The following is a 23,615-nucleotide window of genomic DNA, read 5'->3' on the forward strand; positions in this document are numbered from 1 at the left end:
ACAAACAGTGGCACGGAACCATAAAAATAATTGTACAAGCCGACATTGCGCAGTGATCTTAATTCTCAATGAGAATGTTTAAAATTGTTCCATGATCTTTACAAATTTTGTCTAGACATGAAAACAACTTACTGTCAGTCATAAATGTATAAGGAAATGAAAAACAATAGTAAAACTAATATTTATCTAGTACACTGTAAGTGAAAGCATTGGGAACATTGAGAATTAAGATGTCCTATTTCTTTGTAAAAGACATATCAAGAATAGTGTGTCCAGTCCTTGCCTCCTTCTCCCTGGATCTCTTACAATAGAGCGAGCATACCTTGGTGAATTGTCATTTTCCTTTCTAAGTTTGGATGGTTTCCAGTGTTGCATCCTTGCAATGTTGTGAAATATCCCAGAGAGTTCCTCTAATGTGCAAATTTGTGCAGTCACCACCTCCTCCTCTTCATCCTCCTTTATGCTGCTCAGTTGGCTGTCACCAGGTTGCTCGGGCTGCATACCTAGAGTCTCCGATGGCAACCATGTCAACATTCCCACCGTCAGCTATGCTTCCCAACTGCATTCATGTCCGACTCAAATTTCACTGCCCATGTTACTGCCTTTCATTTCTTTGCTGCACTTTCATTTTGGTTGGCTTCTTTGACCCCCATTTTGGACTATCTAATTTTCTAAAGTGTCGGGTGAGTTTATCACTGGGAGACAAGGGAACAACACAATCACATGCTTTGCTGTCCTGTGTGAACACAAAGAATAACAGAGGTGCAGTGAGTGAGCAGCCACCAACGTACTTCGAAAGAAATAACGTGATTAGTCACTGACCTGTATGTACTGTGTTCTTTACATAGAGATTTGTGGAATGAAGAGCTAGCAGCCTTGTTTGCACTTGTATACTTAGCTCATTGACTGTGATACTAAAATTTGAACCATGTTGTTAGGGGACTGTTATTATTTGGTGTTATTTAACTAAACCATGGTAACTAAAAATTGTGCATGGGGCACCATGCAAGACATACACACACACACACACACACACACAGAGGATTGAGTACAACAAGGATGTGGAACAACTGGAAATCTCATATGCAGCTGACTGAAATGAACAGAGGATAATTTTAGAAAACATTTTGAGAGTTTCATAAAAAGTTAAATATATACCTACTGTATGACCCAGACATTTCATTCCTAGATATTTACCCATCAGAAATAGAAGCATATATCCATAGAAGAACTTGCAGATGGTTGTTCCTAGTAGCTTTATTTGTAATAGCCAAAAACTGGAAATAATCTAAATGTCCATCAACAGGTGAATGAATAAACAACTTGTGGTATATCCACACAGTGGAACACTGCTCAGCAGAATATGGGTTAAACAATTTATATACGCAATACAGCATGTAGGACTCTCAAAATAATTACACTAATACGAAAGTAAAAGAGAAAAGTATAGACTCCATGACTCCACTTATAAAAAGTCTGGAAAATACAAACTGATTTGTAGTGATAGAAGACAGAAAGCAGTCAGAAAGGGACAGAAAGAAGCAACAGAGAAAAGTGGGAGGAGCAAATACAAAAGTACATGAGGAAATTTTTTGGCATTATGGATATGTTCATCATGCTGGATTGAGATGATGGTTTTAGGGTTTAAATATGTGTCCAAATTAATCAAACTTTCCATTGTAAATATGTGCAGTTTATTGTATGTCAATTATATCTCAAAAAAGCTGTTGTAAAAATAAATATAAAAATATACTCCATTTTTCTTTGTCTTTTCTTTTACTGTCATTAACTTTGCATATACTTTAAAATTGTATGGCTTTATACTTGTTTAATGGTGATATAAATTAATTGAAATAAATTTGGTTTAGCTGTTCCTTGCTGCTGTGGACTATGAGTCATCCATGAAGGATCTCAAGATGGCGGGGTGAAAACTTGCTCTAAAAGCCATTAACTGGGTAGCTTTTGGGGAGATCATACCCTGAAACCAGAAGGCCATTGCTTACGTCCTGAAATCCTGGAAAGAGACACCTCCAGGTTAGCTACTCTCCCTGAGAAACCAGCTGCTATCGACTGGGCTTACAACAAGGCCAATGTGGCGAAGGCTGGCTTGGTAGATGACTTTTAGAAGAAGTTTAATGCCCTGAAGTTTCCTGTGCCAAGGATAAATATACTGTTCGGGTGGTTGCTGAAGAAAAAGAAGATGTGAACAGTTGTGCTGACTTTTTTGTCTCTCTCAAAGGCCAGGATTGAGGAATATGAAAAAGAGCTGGAGAAGATGAAGAACATAATTCCATTTGATCAGATGACCATTGAGGACCTGAATGAAGTCTTCTCAGAAACCAAATTAGACAAGAAGTATCCCTATTGGCCTCACAAGCCAATTGAAAATGTATAAACTTGAGTTGGAGAGAAAGCTCTGGCCCTCGTATTATAAATGCTGGACATTAAAAATAATGATATGGTACATAAAATAAAATAAAATAAAATAAATTTGGTTTAACATTTTTTCAAAAATTTGTTCTGACCTTTTGTATTATGACAAGAATTAATTATTGACACAATATGTTTTAAGTTCCATGCCATTCTTATTGTCCAGAAAATTTCTAAAAATAGGTAATGAAAATCTAAAAGATTTTTAGATTTTTACCTTAATTATGTGGCTAATAGATCAGTATAATTTTATCATTAAAAGTAGTTAATGAAATCTGAAAGATTGTTAAGCTTTTTATCTTAATTGAATGGCTAAATAGATCAGTATAATTCTATCATTAAAAGTAATAGAGCTGCCAGCTCTTAGAATAGGAACCTAATTGGTCACAGAAACACTTAAAAATAAAAATTGAGCTTCCTTTTTTCCAATGGGGAAATTTTTCAATTAATTCAGAGAAAATAAATTAGGATAGTTTAAAATATAGATTACAATTCTGGGCATATTATTCAATATAAAAATCAAATTAAAAATTTTACTAAAATTCCCATTTATGATTGGCTTAAATATACTCTGCAGAAATAACATAAATGGTTGGTATCCTAAAATGAATTTATTGAGCAAGACATTTGAAATAATACTTTAAAATAAGTATCAGTAAGTTTCATACTTGCAGAAATCAGGGGAAAACATAGGCCTTCTCCTTCCTTCTTCATAACTCATGTTTAAACCTATGTTTTGACATAACTGAGTCAAACTTTAAGGCGGACATATCTATGAATCAGAACAGGAGCAGGTAGGAGAGAAGCAGCCAAATCTAATCATTCATGCTTTCTTGTTGTTGTTGCCAGATTATAATTGGGTGTTTGTGGCCCTGATTGCTGTTAATGGTGAGGTATTCTTGCAAATAAAATTAAAATTAACAAGTTTACAAGCATAGTTTACTTTATACAAATTGATGAATAATGTTCCCAAAATACCAAGCTTCAGAAGCATTAAAAACTTTTAGTTGTCAATTTTGGCATATGATTCTGTGGAGTACTGTTAACCTCCCTCAGAGGTGGGAATGTTACAGTATCTTCGTAATGTTGCCTGGCGTTTCCAGTGATTATTTGCTCTAGGCTATAGCTCTTTGTAGCTACTTTAACAGAAGAAATGCAAAAAGGAGACAGGAATGTTGTTGAATACCCGGACATGAATTCAGAAACTGATCTAAAATCTAATACAGCCTAAGCAATATCAATGGCAAGACCAAAATCAAGCCGACAAAATATTTTCACTTTTAAAATGGAAAAATGAGTCTATAGGAAACAACATGTACCCTAAAAATTCATCCTAATAATTCAACCAACATCAATGCAACATTTTCTATGCCTGGAATATTTGTCTTGGAACAAAGATCAAGATTATGGATGAGGACAATTACTGCCTTGTGTGTTGTAAAATTTGATTTTAAGAATAATAAGTCTTAAATGATAAATGTGTTATCATTTAATTTTTAATGATTTTTATGTAACATTTATTTCGTTAATCTTCCCTTCCTTAACTTTTTTCTAATAATCAAATACCTTTTTCAAGTAGACATCATTTTTACATTTTATCACAATATATTGTCTCTTAAGATTAATAAATCATGCATTTATTATCATATCTCTATTTTTTAACTAAAAACCTCTAAAACTGGGCACCTGGGTGGTTCAGATGGATCCCAGGGTCCTGGGATCGACTCCCACATCGGGCTCCCGGCTCAGCAGGGAGCCTGCTTCTCCCTCTGACCCTCTCCCCTCTCATGCTGTTTCTCTCTCGCTCGCTCTCTAAAAAACAAATAAATAAAATCTTTAATAGAAAAAAAAAAACCCTCTAAAACTAAAACTCTGTCACAAAAAATGATTCACTATTATTATGAGTATTTATTATTATTTTCAAGTATATAAATAAATTATCATTTTAAAATATAAGAAAACTTTATGATTTGGAGAATTCCCCACAAATTCCAGTTTCCTATGCCCAAACTCCCAGGATTAGTATCTATACGGAATTTGAAAGCACCTGGTTAGCAGTTTTATTTATTCCCCACTTTAACAGTCCTGGATATACAGATTTATTTGAAGTCTAGCTTCACCTCTAATTTCCATGGCTTGTGGGTTATCAGTCCTGGGTTATCAAGTTGTTCCAAGACTTTGTAAACCCATGTTCAAAATTTCCTTTCCCCATGACTTTGTTGTGAGAATAGGATGTAGTAGTATTTTGAGTACATCTTTCCATACACATACCAAAATGAAGTAATTCAGTTACTCAAACACAAACCACAATGACAAAAATCACCAAAAGTAACATAAAACAAAATATATGATTTAATTCCCACTCTCATAAAGGAAACATATTTGTAACAAATTCTCATAAAGTGAATTAATATTTTAGACTTTTAGAATCTAAATGAGAAAAAATATATGGATAGCTTTTACTTTTTAATACTTTAAATATATGAACCAGTAATCCAGATTAAATTATTATCAGGGAATTATTTCCATGTAATGAGAGATGAGAAATGATTTGGCCATTCCCCTCCAATAGCACACTATTAGTCTAGCCAAGGATATGACCAGTTGAAATATTTTTTGCTACTATTTCACTATGAACCTCTAACTTAGAAATAAGAATTCTTCATGTATCTTAACATGCACTGTAAATATTCAACCCAAGCTTGGGGTTTCCTCATATTGCACAAAAGGAAATAAAATGAATTCAATTAAATATCAGGGCTATGTCTAAAAATGTATAAATACCGTTATTTACTAAATACTTTGATAACACTGACTAAAGAGTTTAGCTTTTACTTTTGAATACTGCATAAGATAAGAGTTTGACATACAATGTAGAAGGCATTTATTTTTAACAAAAAGATTTGGGGGCATTTTAAGAAATGTGCTGAGGAAAATGTGTTTCTTATCTTTTATTAGTATGTGGGATAAATATCTGACAATATTTATGAGATTATCCTAAGGGAAAAAATGCATTCCAGCAAGATAAAAGTATACGCCTACTAACAGAGTTGTAGAGCAAAAGCAGAGCAAAAGTATGTGCCTACTAACATTACATACGATAAAATAAAGTGCTTGCAAGGGATTATAATGTGTACTTTGAGGGAGGTTTGCTGAATAGCTACTTCCTCTGTTGGAATCAAATCAAATACCAGTGTTTTCCTTATATCATTTTTCTTATATTTATTATGAAATATTTCATATATACAAAAACCTATATATAATGTATGATATAATATACATATCATATAAATACATATAAAGAATTAAAAACATCTACAGACCCACAAACAAGCATAAGAAATAGAACATTAACAATATACTTGAAGGCCCTTAGGTTCCCATCCCAATCCATCCTCAACTTTTGCCCCGGGTAAGTACTATTCTGAAACTTATTATCATTCTCTTGCTTTATCATATACATTCAGCGAAGCACACAACTGTTACATGTAAAGCTCGATGACTTTATATCTATGTGTATGCCCATGTAACCAGAACACAGATTAAGATATATAACATTTCCAGTACCCCAGAAAGCTCTATTGTATCTCCTCCCAGTCATTACCAACCCCAATGCTGCAAACAGTATACTTCCTTCTGTTAACATAAAGCGGTATTGCCTGTTCTTAAATTTAATATAAATGGTATCATACAGCATATAATATTTTTGGGGGGAGGGGAGCAGAGGGAGAGGCAGAGAGAGAGAATCTTTTTTTTTTTTAAAGATTTTATTTATTTATTTGACAGAGAGAGACACAGAGAGAGAGGGAACACAAGCAGGGGGAGTGGTAGAGGGAGAAGCAGGCTTCCTGCCGAGCAGGGAGCCCGATGCGGGGCTCGATCCCAGGACCCCGGGATCATGACCTGAGCCGAAGGCAGACGCTTAACAACTGAGCCACCCAGGCGCCCAGAGAGAGAGAATCTTAAGCAGGCTCCATGCCCAGCACAGAGCTCAATGCAGGGCTTGATCTCACAACCCTGAGGTCATGACCAGAACCAAGATCAAGAGTTGGACACGTAACTGACTGAGCCACCCAGGCTCCCTCAGCATATACTGACTTCTACTGTTCAATGCTGTGGCTTTGAAATATATTCACATTGTTGTGTGTATCATGGCACTCACATTGTTGCTGCCTCATTTTCCACGATTTGTCTAGTCTACAGCTCATGGTCATGGATTGTTCCCAGTTTGGAGCTGTTATGAGTAAGGCTGGTACAAACATCTTTGTACATGTCTTATTGGTAGGCTAATGCATTCAGTTTTGTTGGATTTACACCTAAGAGTGGAAATTCTGGGTCACAGGTAGGTATATGCTTACTTTTAGTAGATATTGCAGTTTGCCAAAGTAAATGTATCACATTAAACTCCCACCAGCAATATGTGTGAGTTCTGATTGCTCCACACTTTCTTCAAAACTTATTCATTTTTTTTTAATTTAAATTTTTAGCCATCTGGTGGATTTGTAATGGTATACGTCATTGTGGCTTTAATTTGCATTTTCCTAAAGACTGCTGTGATTTTGAGCACATTTACATATGTTCATTATCCATTTGGATATCCTTGTACATGAAATGCCTGCTTAAGTCCTTTAACTTCTCTTAAAATTAGGTTGTCTACATTTTACTTAATGGTTTGTAGGAGTTATTTTTATGTTCTGGATATAATTCTTATGTTGGATGTATATATGGCAAACTCCTCTCCCATTCTGAAAATTCCCTTTTAACATACCATTCCTTCTTGATTCTCAGATCTTTATATCTGGATTTATTTTCTTTCTTAGAGTACATCCTTTATATAGTCTTGTACTGAGAATTCAAGTCACTGCAAATCCTGGTTTTGATTATCTGTGAAAGTCTTTATTCTTATTTTTAAAAATTATTTAATTTGGTTCACAGTTCTTGAGAGTTTCCCCCCTAGCACCCTGGCTTCCAGCTTCTGTTTTGATCTTAGAAAAGTCTACTGTTTTCCCGATTATTGCCCTAGCCTTATCTTTGTATCCATCTTCTCAAATTTTACTATAATATGATATGTTGGGAAATTACTTTTTTATCTTTCTTGAGATATGCTATATTTTTAAAATCTGAGAATTAGAATCATTTATCAAGTCTAGAAAATTCTCACATATCATCTCTGAATATTGCCTCACATCAGCTTTGCACCACTCTCTTAATTTCTCCTGCTCTAATTATATAAATGCTATGCCTTCTTAAACTCATCTCAACATCTTTTTATTTATTTATTTATTTTTTAAGATTTTATTTATTTGAGAGAGAGAGAATGAGAGAGAGTAAGCACATGACAGGGGGGAGGGTCAGAGGGAGAAGCAGACTCCCTGCCGAGCAGGGAGCCCGATGTGGGACTCGATCCAGGGACTCCAGGATCATGACCTGAGCCGAAGGCAGTCGCTTAACCAAGTGAGCCACCCAGGTGCCCTCATCTCAACATCTTTTAACATCTCTTTTACATTTTCTGTTGTCTTTCTTTGATGCATTCTGAGTGATAACTTAAGGTCTACCATCTCATCAACTTTCTCTTCTGTTGTGCCTAACTTTTTAAAAATTTTTATATATATTTTGTTTCTAATATTTTTGTTTCCTTTGTACTCTTGCAAGAAAAAGACCACTGAATTTCACTTTCAAGTTGTCCATCAAATATACAAGACACAATAGGCTCACCCAGCATCAAGTTTATTTAGCTTTAATAAAGAAGAGAAAACAGGAGCGCTACGCAGAGAAGGATAACTCTGGAAGCTTCGGACATCCAAGTGCAGCATCTCATGTGCCCAATCATTTACACTGCTCTAAGAAATGACAAGAAGATGGTAAGAGTGTCAGTCACATCAGAATAGGGAAGCCACAGAGGCTAGAGCCCCTCAGTATAAGTATCTTTCTAGTCACCTAAAGGGGTATGTAGCCAGCTCCCATTCTTTAGCGAGGCTTCAGTATCTTAATGACAGAATATGTAATAAATAAGAATAACAGTCATGCACAGAGTGCTTGAATTTATTCTTTCATAAAGTAGGTCAAGTAACAGATGGAGTCTTTTGGGCCAAGTCTATTTCATGGTAAGTTTACTGGTTCCATAGACACTACCAGTGGTTGTTCCCTCAATTCTCAAGTTATAATCCAAATAGACATACTTGGTGGCTCTTGGAACCATAGCAATGGTTCCTTGGTCTGTGGAGAAAGAGCTATTCTAGTAGAAAAAGTTGAGATGAATCCTTTGAATCCCTTCTTCACTTTCTTCTGACCAATACTAGTGAACATAAAACAAATCATAGCCCAGGTGTTGGCAGAAATCAGTGCCCCCTCAAAAATTTGAAGATATATAGTATGTTAGATAAGATCAATTCTTAGGGAGGAAAATAAAATAAAGTGTGGAAGGAGATAGGAAGAACCAAGTGGGGTTGAGGTGGTTTTCTGGGCAGGCATTCGTACAGAACTGAGGGAGTGACCTGTGTGGATGTCTGGGCAAAAAGCATTTCCTGTGGAGAGAAAGCAAATGCAAAGGACTTGAACCAAGACTGTCCTGGTGTGTTTGATGAGCAGTGGGGAGGCCAGCATGACTTGAGCTCAGTGAGTGAGAAGAGGCCAGACAGGTGACAGCAACAATCATGTAGGACTTTGTAGATCACTTTAGAAGAGTAAAAACCTCTTGAGTGAGGCAGGAAGCAGTGTGGTGTGAAATAATACATGTTTTAATGAGATCATGCTGGCTACTTCATTAAGAACAGATTGATTGGCAGCCAGAGTAGGAGACTGGCTATGGGGTTAGTACAAGTGGAAGCAGTAGAAATGGTAGAATTGTGGAAATATTTTTATACTTTCATTCTATTAGATTCAGTCTTTAGTATTCAAGCCTCTTGGGAGATACTCCCATGAATTTTATATATCCTCTTCCCGTTAGAGTACATGTATCTTGAGCCTTTGGATAAACATCCAGAAGTCTCATTAATGTTGACCTTGATCTTAAAACAAACACTTTTTATATCGAAGTCCTGATTATAAGAGCCGAACACATCTCAAAAAGAACATTCCCTTTCTCCATTTCTCACTCCTTTCCATTCCCTTCCTAAAACTGCTCGCCTAATTCAATTAGGAGGAGGGCAACATTAATAATTGGGAGTCTTGGCAGCTCTGTATACAGCCTGGCCATACTGTGGAATTTGGTCATGTGTCCAGCATTCTGGGTCCCTGCTTGTGTAAGGAGGGCAGGAGGACAGTGTCTTTCTTCTCTTGGCTTCTTTCACACAGGAGGCCTTCTTCTTAGCAATGAAGAACTGATTTCGATTCCAGTTAAAGAATTTTAACTTAGTTGTTATAAGAAGAGAGTCAGTCCATAGTTAAACATGATAAAGGACACACACACACACAAACACGATGAAAATTAGAAAATTTATTTTCAACCTTCCAAAATCTTCCACAGATGAACCTGAAATTGATTATCACCCTTCAATAGCAAGAGATGGAATCAAAGTACCTAAACGGATTTGTATTAAGTTAGCGATGTTTATATCTGATGTCCACTAGAAAGACCCTGATGGTTTACGACCAAACCTAAGACATGCATACTCTTGATTTTCCAATCAAAGAACTGTACTTACTAAAAGTACTAATTTAATTGTTCTCATATACCAAATAAAAACCACTAATTATTCACTGCTATTTGAAAAATAGAAAATTGGCCTGTGAGTTCTAGGAGTTTGCCAACATTGCTGAATTGAGAAAGGATTCTCTGTGGAATTCAATAATCAAAAATTTGATAAAAAAATCAAATGTGGGGACGTAAGCTTTGAAAAGTTCTTGTTCTTACGGACACAAACCAGCAAAATAAGTAAAGGTGAAACCATCTCAGAAAATTTCAGAAGTTGTAAATAACAAACTATAGCATCACATCAAGTCACTAAACAATCTTGATGGTATTAGAAATCAGGATTCATTTCCACTTAAAAAGAAAAAAAGGTAAGGGTAAGTAAGCTGTATCAGAATATAAATATTGTGTGAAAGATCTCTTACTGTAGGTTTTTTTTTTCTGTTGAAAAGCTGTTTCATGATTTGTTGTCTTCCCAAAATCTTTGGTACTAAACTAATGAATAGTTTTTATATCTAATATAAAATAATTATGAGATAGATTAGCCAACAGTGTTTGTATGGAGTATGACCTATGAACAAAATCCAAAGCTTGCCATTAAATTCCTGTGTGACTAACAAGAAAACTTCTCTGTCTCTTCATTTTGCTAGAGGCGAAATAATATGGTCCCTGTATACTTAATACATAATGATACATAAACGAGATGGTTTTCTTATAATCCTAACAAGCATTCATCTAACGGGTTATCTAGTATACAGTACATAAAATAATACAGCATATTATTAGATTTTTGGTGATATTGCAGTCATGAATTCTGGTTATTAGAGGGCAGGGGAAAAAGTTATAGAAAATTCCTGTGACTTATGGTAGCTTTGGCTGTTAAGCCTCAAACACTTATTTATAAACAAACTGAAAATGTGAAGTCAAACTCATTTTCATAGCTCCAAGGAGATCAGATAAGAAACTTGGGTATTTTAAAATCACTCTCAGATATAATTATTTTTTAAGTTATTTTTAGCAGGAATGATGATAATTCTAGAAAAATGGCAAAACAAATTCTGAAAACCTGAGAATATCTGGTGAGCTTTCCTCCTATTTTCAACTGGTTTTTACTCAGAAACTGAAATATAAAGTTAATTTTCAATTGCTTCCTGGTTGGGAGGGGAAATAAGACCCGCAAAAAAGTATGCATATTAAATAAATATGTCCTAAGTAACAATACAACAATATATACAGATTTGGGCACAAGAGAACAGACTACGCGAATTCCATATCATAGGTTTCTCTTTAAGTATTATCTGTTCAAACTTTTGAGGTTGTTTTGTTTTCCTTTGCAGTGGCCAGTTTCTTCTGAGGTCTGTTGGGGAATGGTTGTTTTCAGCTTGAAGGCTAAGCTTACTTTTCCTTCACAACATTTATGTTCACTGCCCAGCTGGTTTCAGTCACATCTCATTATTTTTGATGTTTTTTACTTTTGACGATTTCTATAAGTAAAGAAAAATAAAAGGAGTTCATCAGAAATATGTATTGGAAATAGCAAGGAAAGAAACTACGTGCTTTCAAATACTGTTTATGGTACACTCACATGCGTATATGTTCTTTGAAAAATAATTGGGAGCACATTAGAGGAGGCAAACACACAAAAACCAAAAAACAAAACAAAACAAGGGAGAAATGTAAACTCTTCAGGAACAAGGCAGATATTTCTATGAGGTAGGAGATAACACCTGAAATTTGTAAAGTGTTCCTCAGGTTACAAAGTGCTTTTCTTTGCATTTTAGTTTATCTTAATTTAAACTCTAGTATGCAGGTAGCGTAAGGTAAAAAAAAAAACTGAATCCACAATGGGGAGACTTGCCCAGCAATCACACAGCGAATAAGAGACTGAAGCTTGATTGTGCTCTACAAGTGCCTGATTGCAGACCCATCACCTTGGCTGTGACACGAGGCCTACAGAATGGAGCCCAAACCTAGTGGAGTTAAATACTGCAGAGGAGGAAAAGAGTACCTATAAAAGTTAAACTGAAGAAAAAGTAACAGGTCTCAAGCAGAAGCAGAGTGACCTACAGTTTCTAATGAGCATATACGGACTTGACATTAACATAAAAGAACATTGTATCAAACCCTCAAGTAAAGCAAGCTACACTGCAGACAGGAATTCTGTGTGTTCAAGCAAGACACTGCATTCCCTTCCATTATGGCTTTGTGGAACATGGGAATGGGTGGTTTAAAAAAATTCTAACAGCATGCACTATAATGGTCAAGTGGTACAGAAAACCAGTCATCTCTTGCTCTCCCATACTTCCACTGTACGAGTGATCTGTTAAGTGCTAGCCACGTGGCCCTGAAGACGAACACTCTGAGGCTCTTGACTCTGAGCTCTCATTAGCCTATGACTTCCTCCCTTCCTTCCCTTTCTTCCTCTTTTCCTCTCCATTTCTTCCTTCCTTTTTTCCTCCCCCCGTCTTCTTCCTTTTGTTTTTTCCTTCTTTCCATTTCTCCCTCCCCTCCTTTCCCCTCCTTCTACCCTCCCACCTATTTCCTTCCTTCCTTCTTTATTAGGGATAATAATTCCTATTTTATAGGGTTATGACAAAGATTAAATGAGCCAATAGATGTAAAGAGTTTTACATTTAACACTAAGAGATTTACTGTCTCCCCAACTGTTATCTATTTTTATTATAGGTGTGAAATACGAAGACAAAATATCGCTTTGTGACCTCTGAGGAGCTCACAGACTAACTGGGAAAGAAGAAAAGAGATGTCAAAGCAGAAAGAAGTGGAATTTCTCCACATATCATGTTAATTTCCCTGGAAGTCTCAATTTATGTTCCTGTGTCAATATCTCTCAGTGCTAATTGGGGCTGGGGGTTGGAGGTGTGGGGTGGGGGTAGTCAGTGGCCTAATGTGAGAAAGCCTGGATTCCATGCTCTTCTTTTATTTTTATTTTTATTTATTTGACAGAGAGAGACACAGCGAGAGAGGGAACACAAGCAGGGGGAGCAGGAGAGGGAGAAGCAGGCTTCCCGTGGAGCAGGGAGCCCGACGCGGGGTTGATCCCAGGACCCTGGGACCATGACCTGAGCTGAAGGCAGCTGCTTAATGACTGAACGACCCAGGTGCCTCCCCCTCCAACCCTCCCGACCCTCCCCCCCCCACCCCTCCCACCCAGCTCATGCTCTTCTTGATTTCATTCTCTCATTATCTGCTAGCTCCAACTGCTGCCTTTAGATTTTTTAGGTCTTCCTCACATCACAAACAGCAATAAAATTACCCACCATCGAATATACATTATAGATGAAAGAACACAGGCTTTTTAGGCAGTATGCCCAGATTTAATTCCCACTTCTATCAGCTACTATCTTTGTGACTTTATCCGTAAAAAGGGATAACAACATTATTTCTCCCACAGTGTTGCTTTTCTTGGGGGGGGGGAGGGGATGAGGGAAATGAAATCGAGATATTGTAGGACAGAGAAAGGGAATCTGAAGAACTAGGTCTGATTCCTGATTCTAAGATTTACAGGCTGTATGTCTGCAGGAATGTCTGAATTCCATTTCTCTATCAGGGAATGAGGTGTGATAGTAATAAGTGAATCATAGAGTTGAGGAAATATCAAGCGAAATAATGGTCCTGCAAGTGCTTTGTACAATGTAAAATGCTACAGAAATATTACCTGTTATTATCATCTCATATTCACATAAAACTATTATAAGCCTGTAGTCTGAAAGTTCAATCTGTCATCTTGACAGTTATTAGTCTCACTCTCCCTTGTCAATAAACTGATTTAAGATAGGACATAGTTAAGCAGAAAAATGGGAGGTGAGGGAATCAGAATAATCAGATTATCTCAATATAAAATAATAGGATTTAAATAGTCTTTGTTCCGGAAGGGCCCTTATAAGTTGCCTTTCCCTGCCTGATCTAGCCCAATCTTCCATCCAGTGTAAGAAGGCCCCAACTAACACTTGTGTTCTTGTGGCTGGTTCAGGTTGACAGAGTGGATTTCACGTTGAATAGAAACTGAGTTCTTTATTGTGTTAACTTTTAAGAATCTCAAAGTGTGCAGGAACTGATTTTTCTGACAATAATTTAGATTTTAAAATTCAAATTGATTTTAAATCTGAACTCTTTTGGCATTCATCAACTATTCCTTTTGGAAATGTCACAAACTTAACATGGAGGTGGTGTTTCTTACACTGAACTGAATATTCACTGATTGCTTTTGAATTCACATTTACTTAAATGATCAAATTAACTAAGGGGTGTGGAATCGTGTGTACTCCTTGGAGATCAAGCCAAACACATCATCCACAGAAGGACAGATAAACAATGCAATTTGGTTTTGTCTCTCTAAAAAGTATCTTTTAGTTGTTAAAATCGACATCTTTGTAAGAATGGCCTACTGTTCAGTCCACAAAATAAAGGTAAAATGGTAAAGGTAAAATCAGATGAGTCTTTTGAATGAGAAGATTAAGGTGAAAGAAAAACCTCCATTTCCCCTTACTTTAGAGGAATCAAGTTCAAGAATATCTAATATTGCTTTACATTCTCTTCTAGAGCTGACGCTTCCTAAAGAGTGAATTTTAACCACTGCTAGTCACACCCTGCTCACTTTCCTTTTCAGGAACTTTGGGATCCAGTCCCCTCAGATTGCTCAAGCTGATGATGAACAGTAGAACCTGAAGTAAGCACATCAACTTCTTGTAGGGGGCAGCTTGATTGTGAAATGAGGTTTCCAGCAATCTCTTCTGAACATTTTCAACTGGATTTTCACCCATGTACCCACTCTCACATCTGTACCATCTTCTCCTTTCCTTTCCTGAGGACCTTTTGTAACTAAGTCATTGGTTGAGATTGAAATAGCTGCTTTATTCTTCCTCTCATCATACTGCACCATTTTCCAGAGGCGAATCTTATATTGATACTCATGGCAACTGTTTCTGCACACAGGAAAAGATTGATCATCGTCACATATTATCTGTCAAGTACAAAATGGGAGTCTGGGCCTCATTTCTCTGGTCAAGAAATACTTATCAAGAACCTACAATGGGGGCGCCTGGGTGGCTCAGTCGTTAAGCGTCTGCCTTCAGCTCAGGTCATGGTCCCGGGGTCCTGGGATCGAGCCCCACATCGGGCTCCCTGCTCCGCGGGAAGCCCACTTCTCCCTCTCCCATTCCCCCTGCTTGTGTTCCTGCTCTCTCTCTCTTGCTCGCTCTCTCTGTCAAATAAATAAATAAAATCTTAAAAAAAAAAAAAAAAACCTACAACGTTCCAGGCACTCTTTTAGAATCTGAGGATAGAGCACACTGACACAAATCCCATGCCCTCATGTGCGAAAGGTGACCCCTAATCCAAGTAAAGAAGTGAAATGTACAGTATGTTGGATGGCATATGGGAGACAGGCAGCCCCAGAAGGAAGGTTACAATTTTAAGTAAAGTCTCTACAGAAGGAATCACTAAGAAGGCAGTGGCTGAGGAAAGACCTACTAGAAGACAAAGCCGGAAGTCACCTCACTCTCTGGGGTAACATTGGGCCACTTGGAGAAAACAGTCTGTGTAGGCATTGAGAATGGAGCACACACACCTAGAGTTTTGGAGAAACAGCTGGGAGGCTGATGGAGCTAGACAGTGAGGAAGGGGGAGAAGCGGGGAGACCACTGGAGAGTTTGGAAGAAAGGAGTTATATGATCTAAGGTTTTCACACATTCCCTCTGGCTGTTGTGTTGAGAATGGATAGTATGAGGCAAGGGCAGAGCAGACTGACTAGGTAGGAAGCCTTGTAATACAAGAAATGATGATGACTTGGATTAGGTCGACAACAGTAAACATGGTAAAAAAAAAAAAGAGGTAGTCATATTCTAGATATTGCTTGAGGATAAAACCAATAGGATTTGCTGAGAGAGTGGGTGTGATGAGTGGGAAGAGAAAGCTGTTCATAATTCTTCTACTCTTTGTTCTTCTAAGTGTGGTCCAAAGACCCCCTGCCTCACAGTCTTGTAAAAAACAATGTCAAAATGGATTCCTAGTTTCTACCTGACAACCACCAAATCAGACTGTTAAGAGCAGAGGTTAGAAAACTTTTATTCTAAAGGGCCCAACTGTAAATATTTTGGGCTTTGCATATGGTTTCTGTCAAAATCACTCAACTCTGCTGATACAGTATGAAAGCAGCCCTGGCAACATTAAATGAATGAGTGTGGCTTCTGTTGCAAGTCAACTTTATATAGATACTGAAATTTGAATTTCATGTAATTTTCATGTGTCAGAAAAAATTTTTTTTTATCTTTTTCAAACATTTAAAAATGAAAGAAAAATTCTTAGCTCGTGGACATACAAAAACAGGCAATGGGACAGACTCTCCCACTGCCAGTTTGCCCATTTTTCTCCAAAGAGCAGATTCTAAGAATATGTGTTTTTAACATGCTCATTAAGTAACTTTTTTTATACACAAGAACTTAGAGAATCACTGCAATAAGCTTTGAAAGTTATTGTCATCTGTTCCTTTTTCCTTTGCTTTGTTCATGGGTCAGAATAAAGACAGATTTCTTTAATAAAATGAGAACCAGAATTGGTTTGGAATAATGGATAAAAGCAAGATTCTCATCTGCCAACAAGAAAAAAGGTTAGAAGAAAGGAGAAAGGAACTGAAAGTTATTTATGAGGATAATTAGGGAATTGGGGGGACACTCATAAGTTTACTTTTTAGAAGTAAACTATAGTTTAAAAATGCATTTACCATTAAAAAGGATCAATCAGTAATTTGTGCCTGATTCCATAAAACTCGTATGTATCCAGTTCCCTGTTCTACACAGTTTAAGATACTGTGTTTGGTCTGGGTAGAACAGTTATTATTTTGCCCTGTGAAAGAATACCACCTGTCGTAATTTGCACACCACGCACGCAGCTCATCTCTGCTTGTAAGCCACCCTGTGGTTTAGGTCTCAGTTATTATATGAGTTTGTGCCACAATCTCTCTTTTTTTTTTTTACTTGATCATCTAATCCTTTGATCGTTCTTTCTCTCTAGTGTCACACTCAAATAATAAAAAATATGCGGGAAACAAGAAAAAAAAATTAATTTACTTAAATGGATCTCTTAGTCATAATCACAGTACAAAAATAGTGATCATTCTGGGCTTAAAAAATTGACTTGGATTTTTCATTTAGTATTTCTCAACTTCATCCCTACTTTGCCATCACTCTATTCTTTTGTCTCAAGATTTAATTCACCAATATTTCATTTCTGAGACTGAATCAAATAGAAATTGACAATTTTTATTTCAGAGAAAATGATTTTTGAAAATATAACTCAAATGCAGTGTCAAGTCCTAATAGATAAATTTAAAACTACTAGCAAACAGCCTTTGGGTTATCTAAAGAATTTATTGGTGAAAAAAATAATAGGTTTCTAAGCATTTAGTGAGCATTATGAGAACTATGTGAGTGGAGTGAGCAGAAAAAGGAAATGGAGAGGAAGACAGGACTCCAAACAGGCTACTCAATAATCTGTCTTGGTCTAACACTCCTGACTCCTAACAGCTGGAAGCTATATTTTTTCAAATCTCTAACAGATTCCTTGGTAAACCCACATGAGACGTGGTTAATATGATGCCACAGCAATCAATATAGTGCTAACCAAAAGCTGTTGATTGGCTCTATAATAATAATTGGAGTGTCTACTCTGTCCCAGTCTCATTCACAAATTCATGTGAGGCAGGTATTTCAATTCTCATTTTACAGATAAAGAAACAAAGTCACAAGAAAATGTGACATTCTTTGAAATAAGAGCTCAGTTTTGGGTCTGTCTGGTTGCAAAGCCTGCACATTTCCCTCTATACCTCACTATCCTGCAGAATGTTTCCCCAGTGGTTGATGTTCCTGTCCAGCCACAGACTGAGGAGAGAATGGAGTGAGAGGAAAAGAAAAAGGTTGCTTTGCCTAGAGAACTGTTTTTTCCCTTTCAATATGGTATATGATTGTACTTTTATAATTAACATTCTGCTTATGAGATCTCCCACTGGTGAAGGCTGACAAGTCAGATTTTCCATGAAGAGCAAGCACTGCAGGAAATAAATTAATCTCTAGGGAAGAAGAGGGGCAAGGATGTCAGTACTCACACAACTGCCTAATAGGAAATGATATTTCAAGATTGTTGAAAGAATGAAATGACTATGGGTTCTCCTTCCAGCAAATTCTTTAACATTTAAACCTTCCAAGAAGACAGAAGTAAGTTGCTATAAAATGAAGAGCAATCTTATAATATTTTACTTTAGGCTGTCAGTACTTCCAAACTAAGATAGTATTCCCTGGAAATGGGAAAGAAATTCTACCAGTGTCATTGTTTTGTTTGTATTATGAAAAATCTGCACTGATGTTAAGTAGAAGGATGAATAATGTACCAGATTTTTTGATTACCAGTTTGAAATTATCCAATATTTTATATAACAGGTTTTTCAGTCTTTGGAGTAAAAGTAATTATTGTGCTTAGAATTACACACTACTTACAATAAGGCTGAATTATTGAAGTGTTCCTTTATTAAAATTGTGAAAGAGGAATATGTTTTATGATATCTAAAGTACCTGTCTCTTGATGGCGTGTATTCTGTCATTTGTCAGTCAAGGTCTTTATTTTTTTTATTTTTATTTTTTTAAAAGATTTTATTTATTTATTTATTAGAGAGCAAGCAAGAGAGAAACAGCATGAGAGAGGAGAGGGTCAGAGGGAGAAGCAGGCTCCCCACTGAGCCGGGAGCCCGATGTGGGACTCGATCCCAGGACCCTGGGATCATGACCTGAGCCGAAGGCAGTCGCTTAACCAACTGAGCCACCCAGGTGCCCAGTCAAGGTCTTTAATACAGAACACCAATCTTGTCTAATTCTCAAAGTAGTTCTGGTAGAGAACCACCTCATGTTTTATTTCTCATAAGTAAAATCTGAAGTTTAGATTAAATAGTAAGGTTAAATCAAAATCCAATATAAAAATTTCTTGGGGCACCTGGGTGGCTCAGTCGGTTAAGCATCCGACTCATGATTTCAGCTCAGGTCATGACCTCAGGGTCGTGGGATGGAGCCCCGAGTCAGGCTCTGTGCTCAGCAAGGATTCTACTTAAGATTCTCTCTCTCTCTCCCTCTCACTGCTCTCTCTCTCTCAAATAAATAAATAAAATCTTAAAAATTTATTTTCCTATAGATCCATTCTTCATTTGTAGCTTCTACTGTGACCTCAGTGATGAGTTTTTCCAGGGAGCGTGTCTTCTCTCCCCTGTTTAATTTACCACAATGTGTAGCTTCTTACATGTGGTGAATCACTTCTATGTGAATCTTGCTTAAAGATGACCAACAGTTACATCGCTCAATGGTATCAGATTAGGCCACAGAATCTCATGCATTCAGAACTGACAGGGCACAAAGATTACTTGGTATACTTCCTATTTGGGTGAGGAAAGTATAACTCAGGAAAATGAAATGGCCTGTGAGGGGCAAAACATCTAGCAGTGGCAGAGAGGGGACTAGACCTTAGGGTACCCGCTTTTTGTTTTCTGGCCTGAGGCTTTTCTCACTACTCGACAAGTTGAATTTATGGAGGATGAGTCATGGCATGAATTTAATCTAAAGATGGAGGAATAATTAGAAGGTATGTACCTGAAGTTTCGAAAGAAAAGAAATTCCGTTAGATAACTTTGTTCAGGAGAGTGTAAAATTTGCTCAGTGGAGAACATTTATGTAGGGTAAAAACAAATAAGCATATTTAAAAGACTATCCCTTCTGGCAAAGAGTGCAGTTTCTAAGAGACACATAAGGAGGAAACCCCTGTTCAGCCAGTCAGACCACCAGAAGCAATCTCTGCAATTCACGAGTGACCTATGTAATAACCAGATCCTCTTTACAACTCTCTGATCATATTCTTTTTTTTTTTTTTTAAGATTTTATTTATTTGAGACAGAGAGAATGAGAGAGAGAGAGAGAGCACATGAGAGGGGGGAGGGTCAGAGGCAGAAGCAGGCTCCCCGCTGAGCAGGGAGCCTGATGCGGGACTCGATCCAGGGACTCCAGGATCATGACCTGAGCCGAAGGCAGTCGCTTAACCAACTGAGCCACCCAGGCGCCCCTCTGATCATATTCTGATACCAAGTGACTTTGCCCTCAGCTGAAGGAAGCCACCTCACCCACAGTCCTGTCCCCTTCTCAGGAGCCGCAGTATCCAGTGACTGAGTGATGCGGGGGCTATAAAGGCCTGGCCCCCTCACCCCAACACAGGACAACTCCAAAGAGCCACACCAGCTCCAGGGCTTCCGGTGGGATCAGCAAAGGTCTTTGTTGTGACTGTATTCTGACTCAGCTTCCCCCTCTGCCCAGACCTGCTTTTGTCCCTCTGCTTTATGTGTTGTTTCTGAGATCACTTCCCAATAAATGTTCCACCCAGGGAACTAGACATGAAACAAATCCCTTAAAACAAACATTTGGAGTTCACACATGTTGCCTACCAAAAATAGAGCTTAAACCAAATAACCAGCAGAGTCCTGTGCTCTTCCTGAGCTATTATGGCTGAGGGAAGATGGGCAAGATGTCCATTAGGGCAGGTCAGGGCTTCCAGGCCTCTGCAAAATTGCACTATTTCTTGGACTCAGAGGAGTCAGTGACTCATCTTCAAAGAAGGTTTCCACCCAACTTCCATGACCATAGGATTCAGATGGGCCATGAAGTTCCCAGGATGATATAGTTTCCAAAGGGAAAGAGTGCAAGCAGAAACTCGTAGACTGCAGGAGCCACAGCAGGTGGGCATGGCCAGCACTTTGCAGAAGATACTGTCTGGAAGCAGTTTTTCTTAGCCATCAGATCATAAAGATGCAGAAGTTAGTTATAATAGCTACGATTGAACTGGAGTCTTTGGTGTCCTATACCAACTTTAACCTACTTCATCTAATGTAGTCTTCAAAATAGCCTACGGTGTAGCACTGTTATTAACCCAGTTTTAGAAATAAAGAGACAGAGACATTAACAAATTGCTCATGGTACACAGCTAGCAAGCGGGAGCCAAGATTTAAACCCAGCAGTCTGAGTTCAGACTCCAAAGGTTAACCACTTAATCATCCTACTTTCAGAGGACTGTTCTTTTAGTAATTTATGGACAAAACAATGTACAGACCTAATAACAAAGTTCCTAAAATAAGACAGGGGCATTGCCAGGCTGCCAAGCAACCAGAGTGAATCAAGGACCCACAGACGAAGGTCATGCAGGAGATCGGGTGAAGCATTTTCATCAGTTGCTTAGGGAAGAGAAACCAGGCCTGACAGCATGGATCCTGAGGTGCAATTTATTGCCAACTTCTGGCTGCAGTAGAGCAAACTCTCCTCACACAATGTGTATGCAGCTGTTCACAGTGAATCTTCTAGTTATTTATGCTCCATTCCAAAATAAAGGATTCCCCTTGGTATAATTATTAGATACATATTTGAATTGGTTCTACGTCACCCAACTAGAAGAATAAGATCTGGGTGTCTGGAGGAGCAAACCTGGAGAAGCAGCACCCCTGTCTTAATAAGATTTTTGTTTTTTGTTTTTTGTCTGTGATGTCCTACAAAGACTCTTGCCGTTCTTGCCCAAAGAGAATTTAGGAAATGACTGACTTATGTCTAAGGACTAAAAAGAGGTGAAAGTTCAGAAAGGATATCATTCGCCCCTCCTGAACATGGTGGCTAATGGATATTCTGAGATGTAATTACAAATGGGAAAGCAAATGAAGACATTTTCCAGATGAGCATGCTAAATAATTTCTAAATAACCTAAATAAGAAGATGTCATTTTACTTTTCTTAAAAACGTTAGGAGTTTCACTTGCTTAAAACCACTACGGTAGGGGCGCCTGGGTGGCTCAGTCGGTTAGGCATCCACCTTCGGCTCAGTCATGATCCCAGGCTCCTGGGATCGAGCCCCGAATCGGGCTCCCTGCTCAGCGGGAAGCCTGCTTCTCCCTCTCCCACTCCCCCTGCTTGTGTTCTCTAAATAAATAAATAAATAAAAACCTTAAAAAAAAAAAAAACACTACTGTAATCCCAGGTCTTCTTTTTTCTTAAGCCACCATGTAAAGGCAACATGTTCAAGCACATGCTACCCTGGTCTGTAACATCCTCTGAACTATTCATTCAGGGGGCAAAGTGGGGTCTGTCCCGTACCATCCCGGGAAGATGCACACACAGGGGTAGATCAGATTAAGTCTTCCCACGATTGAAACAAAAACTCTGATCTCAGGAATTTCATTATCTGGTACCTTTTAGGATCCATAATCTTAAGGGGGAAAAAAAAAGTTTTCAATGAATTAATAATGGCTTGAGACTCAACATGCTATAGCAATATTCATTGCAGTAGTTCTTTCTTTATAGTCGCGGTTGATTAGTATTTGAAATTTGCAGGAATTGCAATATGCATGGTTTTCAAAGCCCTTTACAGAATTTCGTTTTTATCACTCGGCAAGAGTCAATGAAAAGGCAATAAGAAAAGCTCTATGGGGATACCACCTCACACCAGTCAGAATGGCTAAAATTAACAAGTCAGGAAACGACAGATGTTGGTGGGGATGCGGAGAAATGGGAACCCTCCTACACTGTTGGTGGGAATGCAAGCTGGTGCAGCCACTCTGGAAAACTGTATGGAGGTTCCTCAAAAAGTTGAAAATAGAGCTACCATATGATCCAGCAATTGCACTACTGGGTATTTACCCCAAAGATACAAAAGTAGGGATCCGAAGGGGTACATGCACCCCGATGTTTATAGCAGCAATGTCCACAATAGCCAAACTGTGGAAAGAGCCAAGATGTCCATCAACAGATGAATGGATAAAGAAGATGTGGTATATATATACAATGGAATATTATGCAGCCATCAAAAGGAATGAAATCTTGCCATTTGTAATGACATGGATGGAACTGGAGGGTATTATGTTGAGTGAAATAAGTCAAACAGAGAAAGACATGTATCATATGATCTCACTGATATGAGGAATTCTTAATTGTAGGAAACAAACTGAGGGTTGCTGGAGTGGGGGGTGGGGTGGGAGGGATGGGGTGGCTGGGTGATAGACACTGGGGAGGGTATGTGCTCTGGTAAGCGCTGTGAATTGTGCAAGACTGTTGAATCTCAGATCTGTACCTCTGAAACAAATAATGCAATATATGTTAAGAAAAAAAAAAGAAGAAGAAGATAGCGGGAGGGGAAGAATGAAGCGGGGGAAATCGGAGGGGTAGATGAACCATGAGAGACGATGGACTCTGAAAAACAAATAGCGTTCTAGAGGGGAGGGGGGTGGGAGGATGGGTTAGCCTGGTGGTGGGTATTGAGGAGGGCACATTCTGCATGGAGCACTGGGTGTTATGCACAAACAATGAATCATGGAACACTTCATCTAAAACTAATGATGTAATGTATGGGGATTAACATAAGAATAAAAAAAAAGAAAAGAAAAGCTCTATGGGATATTTTTATAGAAGTGTCAAAACCCAGTAAGCTAACTACATGAAAACCCAGATTGTACAGACAGAGTTTGAGCAGAAACACTT

The 23,615-nt window shown here is 37.9% G+C and overlaps 1 protein-coding gene and 1 pseudogene across 1 annotated transcript in view; one reads left to right on the forward strand and one right to left on the reverse strand.

The window, feature by feature from the left end:
• Positions 1-1,916: 1,916 nt before the first annotated feature.
• Positions 1,917-2,395, forward strand: LOC123837155 (ATP synthase subunit d, mitochondrial-like; annotated as a pseudogene).
• An 8,994-nt stretch (positions 2,396-11,389) lies between these two features.
• The window catches only part of THEMIS (thymocyte selection associated), a 187,634-nt gene continuing 175,408 nt past the window's right edge, over positions 11,390-23,615 (reverse strand). The window contains exon 6 of the mRNA XM_045865441.2: positions 11,390-11,544. Within this exon, the coding sequence (XP_045721397.2) occupies positions 11,513-11,544 (32 nt within the window). The 3' untranslated portion in view covers positions 11,390-11,512. The remainder of the gene's footprint in view (positions 11,545-23,615) is intronic.

The sequence above is a fragment of the Mirounga angustirostris genome, unplaced genomic scaffold (genome assembly GCF_029215605.1).
Source record: "Mirounga angustirostris isolate CCGP_5_RB_7025 unplaced genomic scaffold, mMirAng1.0.hap1 SCAF_8, whole genome shotgun sequence".
Classification (NCBI taxonomy): Eukaryota; Metazoa; Chordata; class Mammalia; order Carnivora; family Phocidae; genus Mirounga; species Mirounga angustirostris.